Genomic DNA, 15,695 nt, shown 5'->3' with positions numbered 1-15,695 from the left:
GAACAATGGCAGGGCCGAACTTATAGTTACCACTGGGCCTAAAGAACTGTGCAACACGTAACAGGATATAGAGATGTAGCCAGCATCATCTTGATCCCTGGTATATTAAGATTTCGAAATGCACTCCTGAAGTTGAGATAACGTGTAACACAAACATAATTTTAATATTACTCCTCAATTAATAGAACCAGAGGCACTATAAAAAATAACAGTAATAGTAACAAAATAATAATCTTCAGTCCAATAGGATATGCCAACACAACACATTGCTAAGTATAGTTAACCCATTCAAGATAATCATCGGTACATCCATATGCATCAAATTCTCCAATGGTTTCCCATGTAGAAACTATATCAAAACTGTGCAACTATATTGGCCTGGAGTGTGGTATAATTCTGAGCTCAATGAATGCCCTGCTTGGCTGAACATGGCACTTTCATATATGACCACCATATTTCTGGGCAATTGGCATACTAATCAAACCTATCCGCAAGCAGACCAGAAAAATATGATAATTACAGTCTTCAATTATTTCTTGGGCCAAGCTATGACACGTTATGCCCGAAGAAAGATCCTGTCTAAAGTGGGCCATAAATATTATACATGTTCATACATGACTGATGGTTATAAAGTAGTGGTTATAGTTTTGAATCAACAGGGAAGCCACATGTTGGAGACTATTGTTATAAAGCATGTCTGGGATTCCATTAGTTTAGCTACCGTATATACTCGAGTATAAGCCGAGTTTTTCAGATGAATACACCGATTTTTCGTGCTGAATACACCCCCCTCGGCTTATACTCGAGTGAACTCTCCACCCGCAGTGGTCTTCAACCTGCGGACCTCCAGAGGTTTCAAAACTACAACTCCCAGCAAGCGCGGGCAGCCATCGGCTGTCCGGGCTTGCTGGGAGTTGTAGTTTTGAAACCTCTGGAGGTCCGCAGGTTGAAGACCACTGCGGCCTTCGACATCATCCAGCCCCCTCTCACCCCCTTTAGTTCTGTACAGTACTCGCCTCCGCTCGGCGCTGGTCCGGTGCTGCAGGACTGTCCGGTGGGGAGGTCGTCCGGTGGGATAGTGGTTCCGGGCTGCAATCTTCACCGGGGAGGCCTCTTCTCCGCGCTTCGGGCCCGGCCCCAGAATAGTCACGTTGCCTTGACGACGACACAGAGGTACGTTCATTAACAACGTCCTTCTGCGTCATCGTCAAGACAACGCCTCTATTCTGGGCCCGAAGCGCGGAGAAGAGGCGCCCCCGGTGAAGATAGCAGCCCGGAACCACTATCCCACCGGACGACCTCCCCACCGGACAGTCCTGCAGCACCGGACCAGCACCGAGCGGAGGCGAGTACTGTACAGAACTAAAGGGGGTGAGAGGGGGCTGGATGATGTCAAAGGCCGCAGTGGTCTTCAACCTGCGGACCTCCAGAGGTTTCAAAACTACAACTCCCAGCAAGCCCGGACAGCCGATGGCTGCCAGGGCTTGCTGGGAGTTGTAGTTTTGAAACCTCTGGAGGTCCGCAGGTTGAAGACCACTGAGGGCGGATAGTTCACAAGAGGATGATGACAAGAGGATGATGACAAGGGGATGATGAAGGGGGGTGGGGATGATGACAAGGGGATGATGAAGGGGGGTGGGGATGATGACAAGGGCATGATGACAAGGGGATGATGAAGGGGGTGTGTGGGATGATGACAGGGGGATGATGAAGGGGGTGTGGGATGATGACAAGGGATGATGAAGGGGGGTGGGGATGATGACAAGGGGATGATGAAGGGGGGTGGGGATGATGACAAGGGCATGATGACAAGGGGATGATGAAGGGGGTGTGTGGGATGATGACAAGGGGATGATGAAGGGGGTGTGGGATGATGACAAGGGATGATGAAGGGGGGTGGGAATGATGACAAGGGGATGATGAAGGGGGGTGGGGATGATGACAAGGGGATGATGATAAGGGCATGATGAAGGGGGGGTGTGGGATAATGACAAGGGGATGATGACAAGGGGATGATGAAGGGGGGTGTGGGATGATGACAAGGGGATGATGACAAGGGGATGATGACAGGGTGATGATGATGAGGGTCTGGATGATGACAGGGGGGGGATGATGTATTTCCCACCCTAGGCTTATACTCGAGTCAATAACTTTTCCTGGGATTTTGGGGTGAAATTAGGGGCCTCGGCTTATATTCGGGTCGGCTTATACTCGAGTATATACGGTATGTGTATATTTTCTTAGATAATATATTTCCTACTCTACTGTGTTTCTACATGCACAATAATGGGTCATTTGCAGACACTTACTTGCACTACTAAAAATTTCTGTTGTGTTTTCAGTTTCATACTATATTTTAGAGGGCTGTGAAATAGATTACAGCAATACTACGCACACTGAGGGTACTTAGCTGACAGACAGCTACAGACTAACATACAATTAGAAGATAAATGTACGTGATGTAGGCAGCTTCTTTCATAAACCATTATGTTTAAGTTGAGGGGGTTCCATAATGGCCCCCTGTACTATTAGTGGCAGCCAAAGACCACATCAAGCAGAGCGCTATAGCTTGGAGAATTTCCTGTGTCAACTGGAAGCAACCACCAGCTGACTACACATTGAGTCATGTAATTCTTCATTTTCCAAGGCTTAGAAACTGTACAGAGGCTACAATAAAATATCTGGGGTTCTCCAAGTATATGGAGGTAAATGCAAACTGAGGTGGACATCCCTTTTGACTTTTTAAGCATTGGGAGTGGTGTCCTGTATTTTCTCATAGAACAGGCACTTCATACATAAGCTGTTTAGCTGATTATAGAAGCCCGATCATGGAATGACAGTAATCCAGGCCTGAATCATCTTTTCCATCACATAATTTTGTTACCAGCAATAAACCTAGTTGACAAATGACTGCAAGTGTACAGAACATGCTGTGTGTGAACAAAAATGTAACATGAGGATGCTGGGTCTCAATACAAAATCTGTAATGGGGCCCCCAAATATACTGCACAAATAATAGGGGTTTCCTAATATGGAGATGAGTAACTTTATGGGCCCCTCAGATGTCTGGGCACAGGTGCAACCGCACCCGCTGCACCGCCTGTAGTTCCAACACAGCATAGGAAATATGAACACCCATAACATTCAATCATAATATATATTTTGTTTTTTTCAAGGAAGAAAGTTGATTGGTTCCCATGGGTAAGGGCCCCTTTTACACGGGCTAATACACTATGTAAACCAACTAATACAAGACTCCACTATGGTGTGGGACAGGCCTTTTGTGGCTATTATTATCCAGCTGCTCTATTACACAGAGATGTGTGGCCAATGGAAGATGATATTTAAGCAGGGCAAAACAAAGCGATAAAACTGTTGATCTATGGCCCTAATACACAGGGCTATATCTGTCTGTTCATCATATAGCGCTGTATAATAGGGCCATTGTACATTAACTCAATATTATTGAATTTTACTGTGAGATGATAACATTGAGCAAATAAGAAAATAAAATGTAAATAGGAAGGGCATTCTTGGATGAGGAGGAGGAGAGGGGAAAAAAAGCAGAGATGGCGCAATATAGTGCAGTTAATCCTAATTTTCTGGGGTCAGATAGTGGTTACAAAATAGGAAAAATGCTCACCAATGGGTGTTGTGCAGGCAGGCACAACCCTGGCGATCGCACGTGTCAGGTAGCAGTATGCAGTGTCGGGAGGCTGCCGTCCAATGGTCCCGCTGTCCCAGTGGTGAAGAGACAGGAGGAAACAGCTGGTACTGGGATAACCTGGCGAGGCTACCGCAGTATTCCGGCAGAAAATTCAGATTCCGGCTGAAGGCGCACACCCGAGAGTAGTGATCAAAAGCAGGCTTTATTAAGTATAACAACTTGCAGTGCACATGGCCAATGGAAGATGATATTTAAGCAGGGCAAAACAAAGCGATAAAACAGTTGATCTCTGGCCCTAATACACTGGGCTATATCTGTCTGTTCGTCCAATAATAGCGCTGTATAATAGGGCCATTGTACTTTTACTCAAGCAATATTATTCAATTTTACTGTGAGATAACGAGTCATTGAGCAAATAAGAAGATAAAATGTAAATAGGAAGGACATTCTTGGATAAGGAGCCTATTTGATTTATGAAGAGGTTCACAACTATGAAACTTGAAATCCTTTTACTCTATTGCTTCATCTCTGGGTGATAATATTATACAGTACATAGCTGAACGGGTATCCTGACCATAGACATTTATGGCAGAGCCATGTCTATTCTCTGAGGTGCCTCCACCTTTCAGGAGAACAGGAAGCCTGATCTACATTAGAAGCCAGAGCGGGAGCAGTAGCCACAATAGAGAAGAGGGGGCACGGCTCTCATAATGGGGACGTGATCTGTCCTCAAGACAGGGTTTGATAAATCTCCTCCTATAGCTCTGATTTATCAAACTGTGTAAGGCTGGGTTCATACCACGTTTTTAGCAATAATGGACCGTATCCGGCTGGAGGTAGCTGAGGGGGGACTCCGGTCAGCTCATTGAAATCCCTAAGAGAGGGAGAAACGGAAAAAAAGAGTGATTTCCCCACAGCAATCAATCAGCTAACAAGCTCTGGTAAAGTAAAAGCTGAGCTGTGATTGGCTGCTCTGGAAAAATAACTATTATTTTTTTCTCTCACACAGTTGATAAATCTGGGCCATTTTTTTTATATCTTTCCATGGCAAGAGTTTGCTCCCCAATGTGGTTAATTTATCAAACACACATGCTGGGTTTCTTTTTTTCTCATTTTCATGCACAAATCTGTGACCTTTTTTCCTCTTTATACCGCTCCCCATTTAAAAAACATTTTTAAAGGCAGTTGAGCAAAGAATTTTGTGGTATTATGGATTTCGCATACTTTACTTCAAAAATTAACAAAAATTATGTCAGAACTCTATTTTAGTTTGTAGTTGCCAATGTATGGAAGTATTGTAGAGAGTGAATGGAGCGCTTGGCCTTACGCACATGTTAAGCTCTAATCATTCGGGGGACAGTGGAGTCCTCCTGTGGATAGGGGATATGTTTTATAAACAAGAATACCCCTTTAACACTATAATCTTTAAACTTTTCAAACCACCTAGTTGTATCCTATATACTACTGAACCACAGCGAATATGACAGTGTGGAATCAGATACTGGGCTTCAACAATTTTTAGTGAAGTTAAAATGTTGATACACATTTCTATTTTTATGGCTGTTATCTCACAAATACAGATGTCTGTACACAGGCGCAGTAATGTAATACCCATCTAAAAATAAAGCTCAATAAGTGGGGACAGGCAAGGACATCGCTTAGAAATGAAAGAACCTCAGATTTATTCTTGTGATCTGGAAAATTAGTTAAAAAAAAGGAGAATGCATTATTGGTGGTGAATTTTACCAGTCACTTCTGAGGACAGCAACACATAGAGGGGGAGATTTATCAAAACCTTTGCAGATGAAAATTTACCCAGTTGCCCATAGCAACCAATCAGATTGCTTCTCTTATTTTGCAGAGGCCTTGTTAGAAATTAAAGAAGCGAGTTGATTGGTTGCTATGGGCAACTGGGAAACTTTTCCTCTGCAAAGGTTTTGATAAATCTATCCCATACTGTGTATTGTGACAAATACCATTTGTACATTCAATGGCCAATGGGAAAGATGCCATAAAACCCCTGTGATCACACCCATGGCCCTAAAAAAAAAATGATGTCCCGTACATAGAAGGAAGTAACCAGGCACTGCAAGTGTAGATTCAAATTGATAAATCACTTAAACAGCCAAATATGGTAATAGTAGCGGTCAGTACACAGGTCACCTTGGTGCTCAATGTCAATAATAGTTCAGTAATACACAAAAAGATAAAGACGAGTAAACTCACCAAAGCTGACGTCTGTAAAGCAATGGCTTATTGGAATATGCTTAAGCAAACATCACATGTCCATGCTGACACGCTAACAGGGAGGTGAGGGAGAGTGGAGCAGGTGCGGGGACAAGGCTACGTCCGTTTCACGTCAAATAACTCTTCTTCCGACCTCAACTTCACCTTACTCTAGGTACATTTAAATACCGTCGGGCAATTTCCCATGCAAAAATTGTTCTTTTTGCAAACATAATCTTGCAAAATCTTCATTCAGATAGGGGAAAAAACTCTTTATGTGAAACAGTTCATTACTTGCCACAGCACTTTGGTTGTGTATGGTATGATATGCCCTTGTGGCTTTTATTATATTGGAAAAACGAAACGCTATCTACTTAAATGTTTTAGAGAACATTTGTACTCAATAAAAACCAGCAAAGGTGCTAATCGCTTTATCCTGCATATGAAAGAAGTACATGACGCAGACCCATCATGTCTGAAATTTGCAGGTATAGAAGAGGCTTGAGAATATAAGTGCTGTATCAGTTGACGTTCATTTACTCCAACAGATATACAAACGGATCAGCAGATGCCATGCACTGGGTCCATTAGGACTAAACGAACAAAATGATTTAAGCGCCTTTTTATGAATTGCTAGATTGTACCTTGTTCTATGTATTTATATAAATATGTTTTTATGTTCCTTTTACTTACCTGATTTGTTGGTGTTAGTAGTCCCCTCCCCTATACACCTCTGACACACAGGTATTTAGATGTATGTAGAGTAAGGTGAAGTTGAGGCCGGAAGAAAAGTTAACGGACGTGAAACTGTTAGCGTGTCAGCATGGACTTGTATGTTTGCTTAAGCATATTCCAATAAACCACTGCTTTACAGACATCAGCTTTGGTGAGCTGGCTTGTCTTTATCTTGATCTTTTTGCATACCACAGCATCAATGCCTTCCTCTTGCAGGTCTAGCATTGTCTTGCATTAGGAGGAACCCAGGGTCAACCACACCAGCATATGGTCTCACAAGGAGTCTGAGGATCTCATCTTGGTACCTAACAGCAGTCAGGCTACCTCTGGCAAGCACATGGAGGGCACATGGAGGGCCCCCCAAAGAAATGCCACACCATTACTGACCCACCACCTAACCGATCATGCTGGAGGATGTTGCAGGCAGCAGAACGTTCTCCATGGCGTCTCCAGACTCTGTCACATGTGCTCAGTGTGAACCTGCTTTCATCTGTGAAGAGAACAGGGCGCCAGTGGTGAATTTGCCAATCTTGTTGTTCTCTGTCAAATGCAAAACATTCTGCACGGTGTTGGGCTGCAAGCACAACCCCCACCTGTGGACGTCAGGCCCTCATACCACCCTCATGGAGTCTGTTTCTGACTGTTTGAGTGGACACATGCACATTTGTGGCCTGCTGGAGGTCATTTTGCAGGGCTCTGGCAGTGCTCCTCCTTGCACAAAGGCGGAGGTAGCGGTCCTGCTGCTGGGTTGTTGCCCTCCTACAGCCGCCTCCACGTACTGGCCTGTCTCCTGGTAGCACCTCCATGCTCTGGACACTACGCTGACAGACACAGAAAAACCTTCTTGCCACAGCTCACATTGATGTGCCATCCTGAATGAGCTGCACTACCTGAGCCACTTGTGTGGGCTGCAGAACCACTCCTTTATTGGAGGGTGTCTTGCTAATCGCCTATAATTTGCACCTGTTGTCTGTTCCATTTGCACAACAGAATGTGAAATTGATTGTCAATCTGTGTTGCTTTTTGAGTGGACAGTGTGATTTCACAGAAGTGTGATTGACTTATTGTTACATAGGTGTTTATTTAAAGTCCTGCATCCTCAATGGGTCTCATATATAAAATGTATTGTAGACTGAGGAGCAAATGTCCATAGGAACCAGACTCCCGCCTTCAAACATTCCCAGTGTAGAATGGGACATTAGGAAATTATTTGATATTATTATAAACAACTGGTATGTTTTGTCTACCACAGAAAATTCAGCCCAACACAGTCTGACTTACATATAAAAACTTTTTATATGTTTTACATCTTGGCAAAACAATAGTTTTTATAATATACTTCTTTAAAAAAAATTCTGATTTTATTAAAGAAAACTGCATTTGAAAATCCCACCACTAAGGGTCCCCATACCCCCTGTGACACTGATTAGTTCCACAGCAGCATAAGTGTGTACAATGGCCATGGACACGAGATGGCTGATTGACAAGGCTACTAGAGGAACACAGTCTACTGCAACACTGCTTTCACTAAACATGTGTACATGCTAGGATTAGGTAACATAACAGGTTTTCTTTAACAATTTCTTCCTATCTGTGCAGCGGGCATCGTAACAATGTGCACAAAATAGTGAACACAAAACATGACTTACTGTAACTACACCTTTATCTGCTCCAAAGAGCTAGATCATACAAAGATAGAATGGGTAATTCTTCCACCTTTAGGCTATATTTTTATGCACACTGTTGTTTTCAAAGGAAATATGTTCCACAGTTGTGAATTGCAGTGCCCATTTTTGGGAACATGCATTTGCAATATGCCAGAATAAGTGACCTGTCATTTATGCCAAGCATATCAAGCCACCAATTTATCTTATTGAATTTGCGCCATGACTGCTAGTAACATATATGACAGAAATCTGAGGCTACTCTGTATTTGTTACATATTACACTGCATATTATAACCTGTGAAGATAGATATATAAGCACACTACTATAATAATAAATTATTTATTATCATTATTATTGACTAATAATTGCAGTCACTAACAATTTATCTATACTAGGAATTCGGCACTCTTGTGGGTCTAATTCTCACATAACCATTAGGTAAAATGTAGCTATAGCCATATACCTGTTGTCTTATAATACATTGCTGTCCACCATATATTCTTCTAATGAATTACACTTTCATCCCAAGACTTATGTAGTTACCATTTATAAAGAATGAGTCACACAATCTTAATGAGTAACTTATGAAGTAAAAGCTGCATATGGGGCCCCACCCTACCACATCTTCTCAAAAGCATCTTTGTGCTAAAAGACATGGACTGTTGTCTAGAGATGATGCCACGGACCTATCTTCAGCTAAAATACAACTGTGACCTTAAATACGATTGTGTTTAGGATCCATGCCTCCCAACACTTTTAACCCACAATGTGTATTAAATAAGTTATATGTATATTCTTGAAAGACTCGGCTTGTGGTCCTTTGTTATCACAGACTTCATACATATGATGCAGAGGGCTTAAGAATTCTATAGGGAATAATAGACCTGCCTTGTCAACCAAACATGATAATGCCACACCACCCAACCCCCTTCATAGTAATGAGCCCCATCCACATTGATCAGGAGCCCTTCCCCCATGGTACAGACATTCCCCTTCCATTCACACACACAGGTCTATCCCTAAAGGCAATAGGTTCACCTGCCTAGCAACAGCCCCTGTATCAAAACAACAGCGGCAGAAATGAAGGAGCAAATGACATTGTAAAGTATTACCGTATTTTTCGTCCTATAGGACGCACCGGCGTATAAGACGCACCCAATTTTTAGGGGCAAAATCTAAAAAAATAAAGATTTTGAACCCAATAGTGGTCTTCAACCTGCGGACCTCCAGATGTTGCAAAACTACAACTCCCAGCATGCCCGGACAGCCAACGGCTGTCCGGGCATGCTGGGAGTTGTAGTTTTGCAACATCTGGAGGTCCGCAGATTGAAGACCACTGCATAGGAGGTAATACTCACGTGTCCCCGCCGCTCCGGACCCGTCGCCGCTGCCCTGGATGTCGCTCCATCGCTGTCACCGTGTCCCCGTCGCTCTGGAACGTCTCTGCTGCCGGCCGGGTATCCTCGCTCTCCATCGCCGTCATCACGTCGTTACGCACGCCGACGCACGTATGCGACGACGTGATGACGAGGAAGGAGAGCGCCGGCCATACAGGGGATCCCTGAACAGAGAAGACACCAAGGAGGCATGTAAGGTCCCTCCCGGTGTCCTGTAAGCACTAACCCGGCTATTTAGTCGGGCTGTTTGGGACCGCCGCTGTGAAATCGCGGTGGTCCCGAACAGCCGGGTTAGTGTCACTTTCCCTTTAGACGCGGCGGTCAGCTTTGATCACCGCGTCTGAAGGGTTAATACAGGGCATCACCGCGATCGGTGATGCCCTGTATTAGCCGCGGGTCCCGGCCGTTGATGGCCGCAGGGCCTGCCGCGATAGGGGTGTATTCGCCATATAAGACGCACCAACTTTTTCCCCCCAGTTTTGGGGAAGAAAAAGTGCGAAAAATACGGTAATTCATTACCAAAAATAGAGCAAATAAATAGCACTCTACCATCGTCAACCATGCCATAGACCAGAGGTCCACAATTCAAACCTCAAGGCCCACCAGCAGCTCAGGATTAAAACTTTTTTCTGTCCTATTCCAACAGAGTAACTGAAAAAACATGGAATGTTTGGTGGGCCTTGAGGACTGGGTTGGGGACTACAGCCATAGACAATGAATAGGGCTGCAGTGCACATGCTTGACCGTCTCTTCATTCAGACCCAAGCTTTGGGAATCCCGCTCTCAAGATCATGGAGGGTCCCAGTGGTTGGACTCTCTCACAATCATATACCTATCCTCTACTCTGTGTACAGGTCAATTGTGGCACAACTCATTTAAAGGGGTATTCTCATGTGAAACATTTAGGGAATATCCACAGAATATCGAGAACAAGATCTGATCAGACAGGATATGGTTAGGATGTTGAAAACAGCTAAGAGGTTTTACACCATTTAGATTACTACCAAGGAGGTTAATAGAAGCTATCTAAACAATGTAGCACAGTGGGAGTAAAATATTCTGCATGAACTTGCCTGTATGGCATCCAAACCACCTATGGCCACCGTAAGCAGGCCAGACCGGACTGAGGGGGTCCTTGCTCCAAAGCTAAGCATGAGTGCTAGAGGTGGGACCCTCATGTGTCAAACATTTATGCCATTGCCTAAATGTTTCAGATGGGAATACCCCTTTAAGGTATCAGCTTATTTCTGATCATTTTGACATAATGAGGGCACAGAATGTCTAGGACCTGTCACCTCTCCTTACAATCTGCAGCGTATCTCTTAGAAATCGGTATGGTGCTGTTCCTATTAAATAAATTGACAACTTGTGTTACCAGTTTAGACAATGCCATTGGCATAAGCCCAACTGGCAAAGGGGAACTGCAATGTCCAATTTATTTATTCATTTCTAGGAGAAATAATACAATACAGAACCTGATGTCTTCTAATTTAATGGAGAATCTAAGTACTTAATAAAACAGGCATATATCGAGTTCTGACAGATCCTTCTTAAAAGCTTTAATATGTTTTATCACATGATATCCAGGCAAAACATGGTTAAGTCTTCCGGTTATTATTAGGCAGCACTAGAAAAAATCCGTAATTTTTTAAGGAGCACTTCCAAGGACAGCAGTATATAGGCCAACATTTATCATTGCCTTTACACATTTCTGCTGATTTTGAGTTGCAATCCACTGATTTTGGCAATACACAGGATATGGAAGGGTTTTATGAACTGCGCCATTTCTTTTTAAAATGAGCAAAAAAGATGCAAAGCCAATGAAAAGTCTCTAAAACTACACTGGGCCAGACTTAGCTTAGCTTTTTGGTGTATGTGAAGAAAGAAATTTCAGAAAATGTGACCTGCACAAAATGTATCAAATGCTCTGTGACCATTTCATAAATCTGGTGCTCCTACACATTACCAGCACACAAAAAAGGGGTAGAAAAATGCTTCACTTACACCTACAATGATAAATGCCGGCCATACTGTGTACCATATTTGCTATGGATATATTAAATAAACACTGATACGCTACACATACACATGTGAGATGTGCAGGAGGAACGTCTAGCCAGGCAGACATTCATTTTCTAGGGTGTGGTCTGTATGAAAAGCAGGAGTCCCTTAGCAGCAAAGGATTCTCTGGTTTAAAATGAACGGAACAGACCCCGCTCCTGGGAGACCAGCCCAAGGGACTGGGTGTGGTATTGTCCTTTACCAACAACTGATCTGTTTTACATACTGAAATGTGAATCTGGAATAGCCTAAATGTAAAGCTGTCTATAGATGCAACAAGGACCAAGCATAGAATCAACTGTTAACCATCATTGCTATGCCGATGGGACAAACTCTTTAACCCTTTAATGACCATAAAATAGTGTTGTAAATGACAATTTAGAAATTTTGCATACCAAATTTTTAGCTGTGACTTTTTCCTGATAAATCTAAAAAAAGTTTAGCGATTTTTTTTGCTTTAATTTATTGATTGTAGTTTAATGTTAATTTCTTTTTTCATGTTTTAATTATGCAACTTTAAAGTAAAATATAGTAAAAATTGGTTTCCTAATTTTTTTCATTTATTTTGATATATGGGGCGGTGTGTGTGTTTTATATATATATATATATATATATGTATATGTATATATATTTTTTTTACCTTTGTATATTTTTTTTGACATTGTTGCTCAGATTTATCAATAGGCCTAAAACCAAAATGGTCTGGTTTTGCACAAATCAATTAAGCCTATCCTGTTGTGGTTTTAGGCTGATTGATAAATCTGGGTCTTTTGTAAACATTCAGGGGGAGATTTATCAAAACCTGTCCAGATGAAATGTTGCTCAGTTGTCCATAGAAACCAATATGATTGCTTCTTTCATTTTGAACAAGGCCTCCAAAAAAATGAAAGAAGCGATCTGATTGGTTGATATGGGCAACTGGACACCTTTTCCTCTGCGCTGGTGTTATAAATCTCCCCCTCAGACTTTATTTTACCTCCTACCATTTTGAACTTATCTATTGGGCCAGTTTCAAACAGATAAATTACCACCAAGGCCTGACCGCAGGACTGATGACTCTTGCAGTCAGGTCTGTATAGAAAAATGTGTCCGTAATAAGAACTTGTAAACTAGAGCAGTTCCAGTTGGGCTATGTTCACACAATGGAAAACTACAATTCCCAGCATGCCCGGAAAGACTTTGCCATGCTGGGAGCTGTAGTTTTTTAACAGCTCGAGGCACCAAGTTTGAGAAACACTGGGGTAGGGAGTATAACAACTGGGAGCAAGGAAAGGTAATATATTTTCGCCCCCCACCTCTGCAGAGTAACATAAAAAAATGCATAGAAATCTCTTAAAATTGGTGTGGCAAAACTTAAGCCACCTTCGGCAGTGACGGTGCGAGTGCCTGGCCTTACTGCAAAAAGTCTTTGTTTAGACATATATGGTATAAATGCAGAAGATAAATGTGAATAATTAGAATTGGATCAATTTGCACAATGGGTGTTTGGGCCAAGCGCCATATGTATATCATTATACAGTCAGTACACAGGACAATCCTAAAAATCACTGAATATGCGCAACATTACAATGAATAAAAAAATAAAAAAAGCCATGTGCTCTATGGTCGCCATATCTTCTACGTCCCCACCCTTTTCTTAAAAGAAGTGGAGGGCAAAATGCCTACATACTCAAAATATGATACTGACAGACCTTACATGGCTGTTGCCTAGCAACACCAACGATTTGCATGAACAACACGTTCATATACTACATGCATGCTTCTTTTTTTTTGTGTCAAATCTTAAAAAGTAAAGCATGTAACATATCCACTTGCTTCTCCTTACATATAACTAAATGCTCGTGCCAGAAATGCCACCTGTATGCCAAACATTTTTTTCAATGATGGAAAATCCCCAAGGTATTTGAATCGCTGCAGGATATGATTTTATAACTACTAGGAGAAATAAATTATCCAAAAAAAGTAGTGTACTAATTTTGCAACCCCCTTACCCCTACCCCTTACAAAATGCCATTGTTTTAACATAAGCAGGCATCATCATCCAGTGTGCTGAGTTTTCATTTCTAGGACAAGATGGATGCAGCTGAGGATATCCTGTACATCCCCCCTTCCCCCCACCCCTGATGCTTTGTACTTATTCTGCACTTGTTAGGCATACAAGAATGCAGTGGATCAACAAAATACTGCAGCGACAGAGACTTGTTCTGGATCACTGCACCTGCCTGCTTGCCTCTCTAGACCTCCACATGCCCAGCAAACCACACAGGCTTGGTGCCAGCAGTCACCGGGCTGCTCATACTGGTTTGCATGCCACATCTCTTCAGAAGTGCATTCCATAGAAATCCTTTGTTATCACTTCTCGGATGGATTCAGCTTCATGTCTTTTACTAGTCTTCCTGCATGAAGATGGTTCAGCCCATAGAGAGTGTGAATAAAAATATTATAACATTGTAGCGCGTTAAATCAAAACAAACTATTTAGTATCAATATTGACAAATAAATACTAAACATTTGTGGCAATATTTGGGGATGCCTGTCAGCCCAATATTCCTTTTGTCTGACTGGTAAAGATGGAGTAGCTGCTACCTATTCCACTCCCAGTGCATCCCCCACCCATCACCCCACGAAAGGTCTAATTAAATTCAGCACAGACAAAGCCCAGCTGCACATCTACCATCTGACAATGAAGGGCCGGCCTGCTCCCGAACACAAGGAGGCCGATGACTGTCTGCAGAGCATTGCATTGCACCTGCGACAAATGGCCGCAATTTCTAGAGATCTTGAGAAGATGGAGGTAGACACATACACATGGCTGCGCAGCCACGCATGACACACTTGGCAATTCGCAAATAAAAAATTCTGCCATTTTATTTTTTTTTTGCACAGATTTAGAACTAAGAGCAAAATATTTTTATAGACTTAATAGATTACAGGGGTCCCAACTCTATCCCGTCCTTAAATCTGACTGGATCATGACAGTGAAATTCACAGGACAGCAATGTCATTATATATCGGACATCTGTCACTGTTATATATGGAGTAAAATAAATAGTAATAGTAAATCAAGATAGATGAGTCTATTCAGGGTACATTTGGGTGGTGCAGTAAGGACCACCCCCTAACCAGGGTGTCATCCCTTCCCTTTAATATAAGAAATCACTACTATGTAATGTAATCTGCAGAATCTATAAAATGTACACAATATGCATGTGGTGCTGGTCTACCCTAACACCCAGGCATAGTTTTGGTGAATAATACTATACACTGATATAGATGCATCCACCTGCCACAGAGGCTATGCCAGATTATTGTATGATCAAGCAGTTCACTGATCCTAGTACAGTCAGGTCAATTTCACCTTCTTAGGATAATCCTGGACACTGAGGGACTATTAAAATAAAGTGGCCATGACAGGAGCTGTTCCACAATGCAGACAATAAATCCCCTGTATGATTTGACGCTGCACACCCTGGCCCCATCACCATCAGCAGCCCCTCTACAGTCATCCCTCCAGACATGACAGCTAAGAATATACAAGAGATGCATTGACTCACTGTTATCCTAGGAATGTTCTTCTTGCCCTGGTAAGACATGATGCTCTCTCCAGCAGGTTTCTCTGCAGCCTGCTCCCTTTCAGTCTGTTCTACAGCAGATCAGGTACAGGGATTTTGTTTTGTTATTTTTTTTTCTTAGCTGCCTTAGACAATAGTAAATCCCTTTTTGCAATGCCAGCTGGGACTCTGAAAGGAGAGAAGGAGCAGCTCCGGACTCCTCCCTCACTAGTACTTGCTGGGCAGTGGCCTCACCCACTTCTCTGCATCTGCGCTGCACGTCTTTGGACAGCAGGGGGCACTCGATACACTGCAGATTTCATCACCAAATCAAAAAACTAGAAAGCATTTTTCTTCTGTGTGGAATCTTTTCAGGAAACCAACCCAGGG

The 15,695-nt window shown here is 42.6% G+C and overlaps 1 protein-coding gene across 2 annotated transcripts in view; it reads right to left on the bottom strand.

The window, feature by feature from the left end:
* DPYSL3 (dihydropyrimidinase like 3) overlaps nt 1–15,695 on the bottom strand; it is a 137,764-nt gene that overhangs the window by 45,491 nt on the left and 76,578 nt on the right. Inside the window, exon 1 of one of the 2 annotated variants that reach the window (XM_056574868.1) lies at nt 15,309–15,510. The exons of the other annotated variant lie outside the window; for it this stretch is intronic. Coding sequence (XP_056430843.1) covers nt 15,309–15,347 — 39 coding nt within the window. The 5' untranslated portion in view covers nt 15,348–15,510. Of the gene's footprint in view, nt 1–15,308; nt 15,511–15,695 lie in introns of those variants that run through there. 2 annotated transcript variants of the gene reach the window in all.

Source organism: Hyla sarda, chromosome 4 (genome assembly GCF_029499605.1).
Source record: "Hyla sarda isolate aHylSar1 chromosome 4, aHylSar1.hap1, whole genome shotgun sequence".
NCBI classification, from domain to species: Eukaryota; Metazoa; Chordata; class Amphibia; order Anura; family Hylidae; genus Hyla; species Hyla sarda.
The sequence above is the reverse complement of the archived record's forward strand: the minus strand, read 5'-3'. Positions and strand labels throughout refer to the sequence as shown.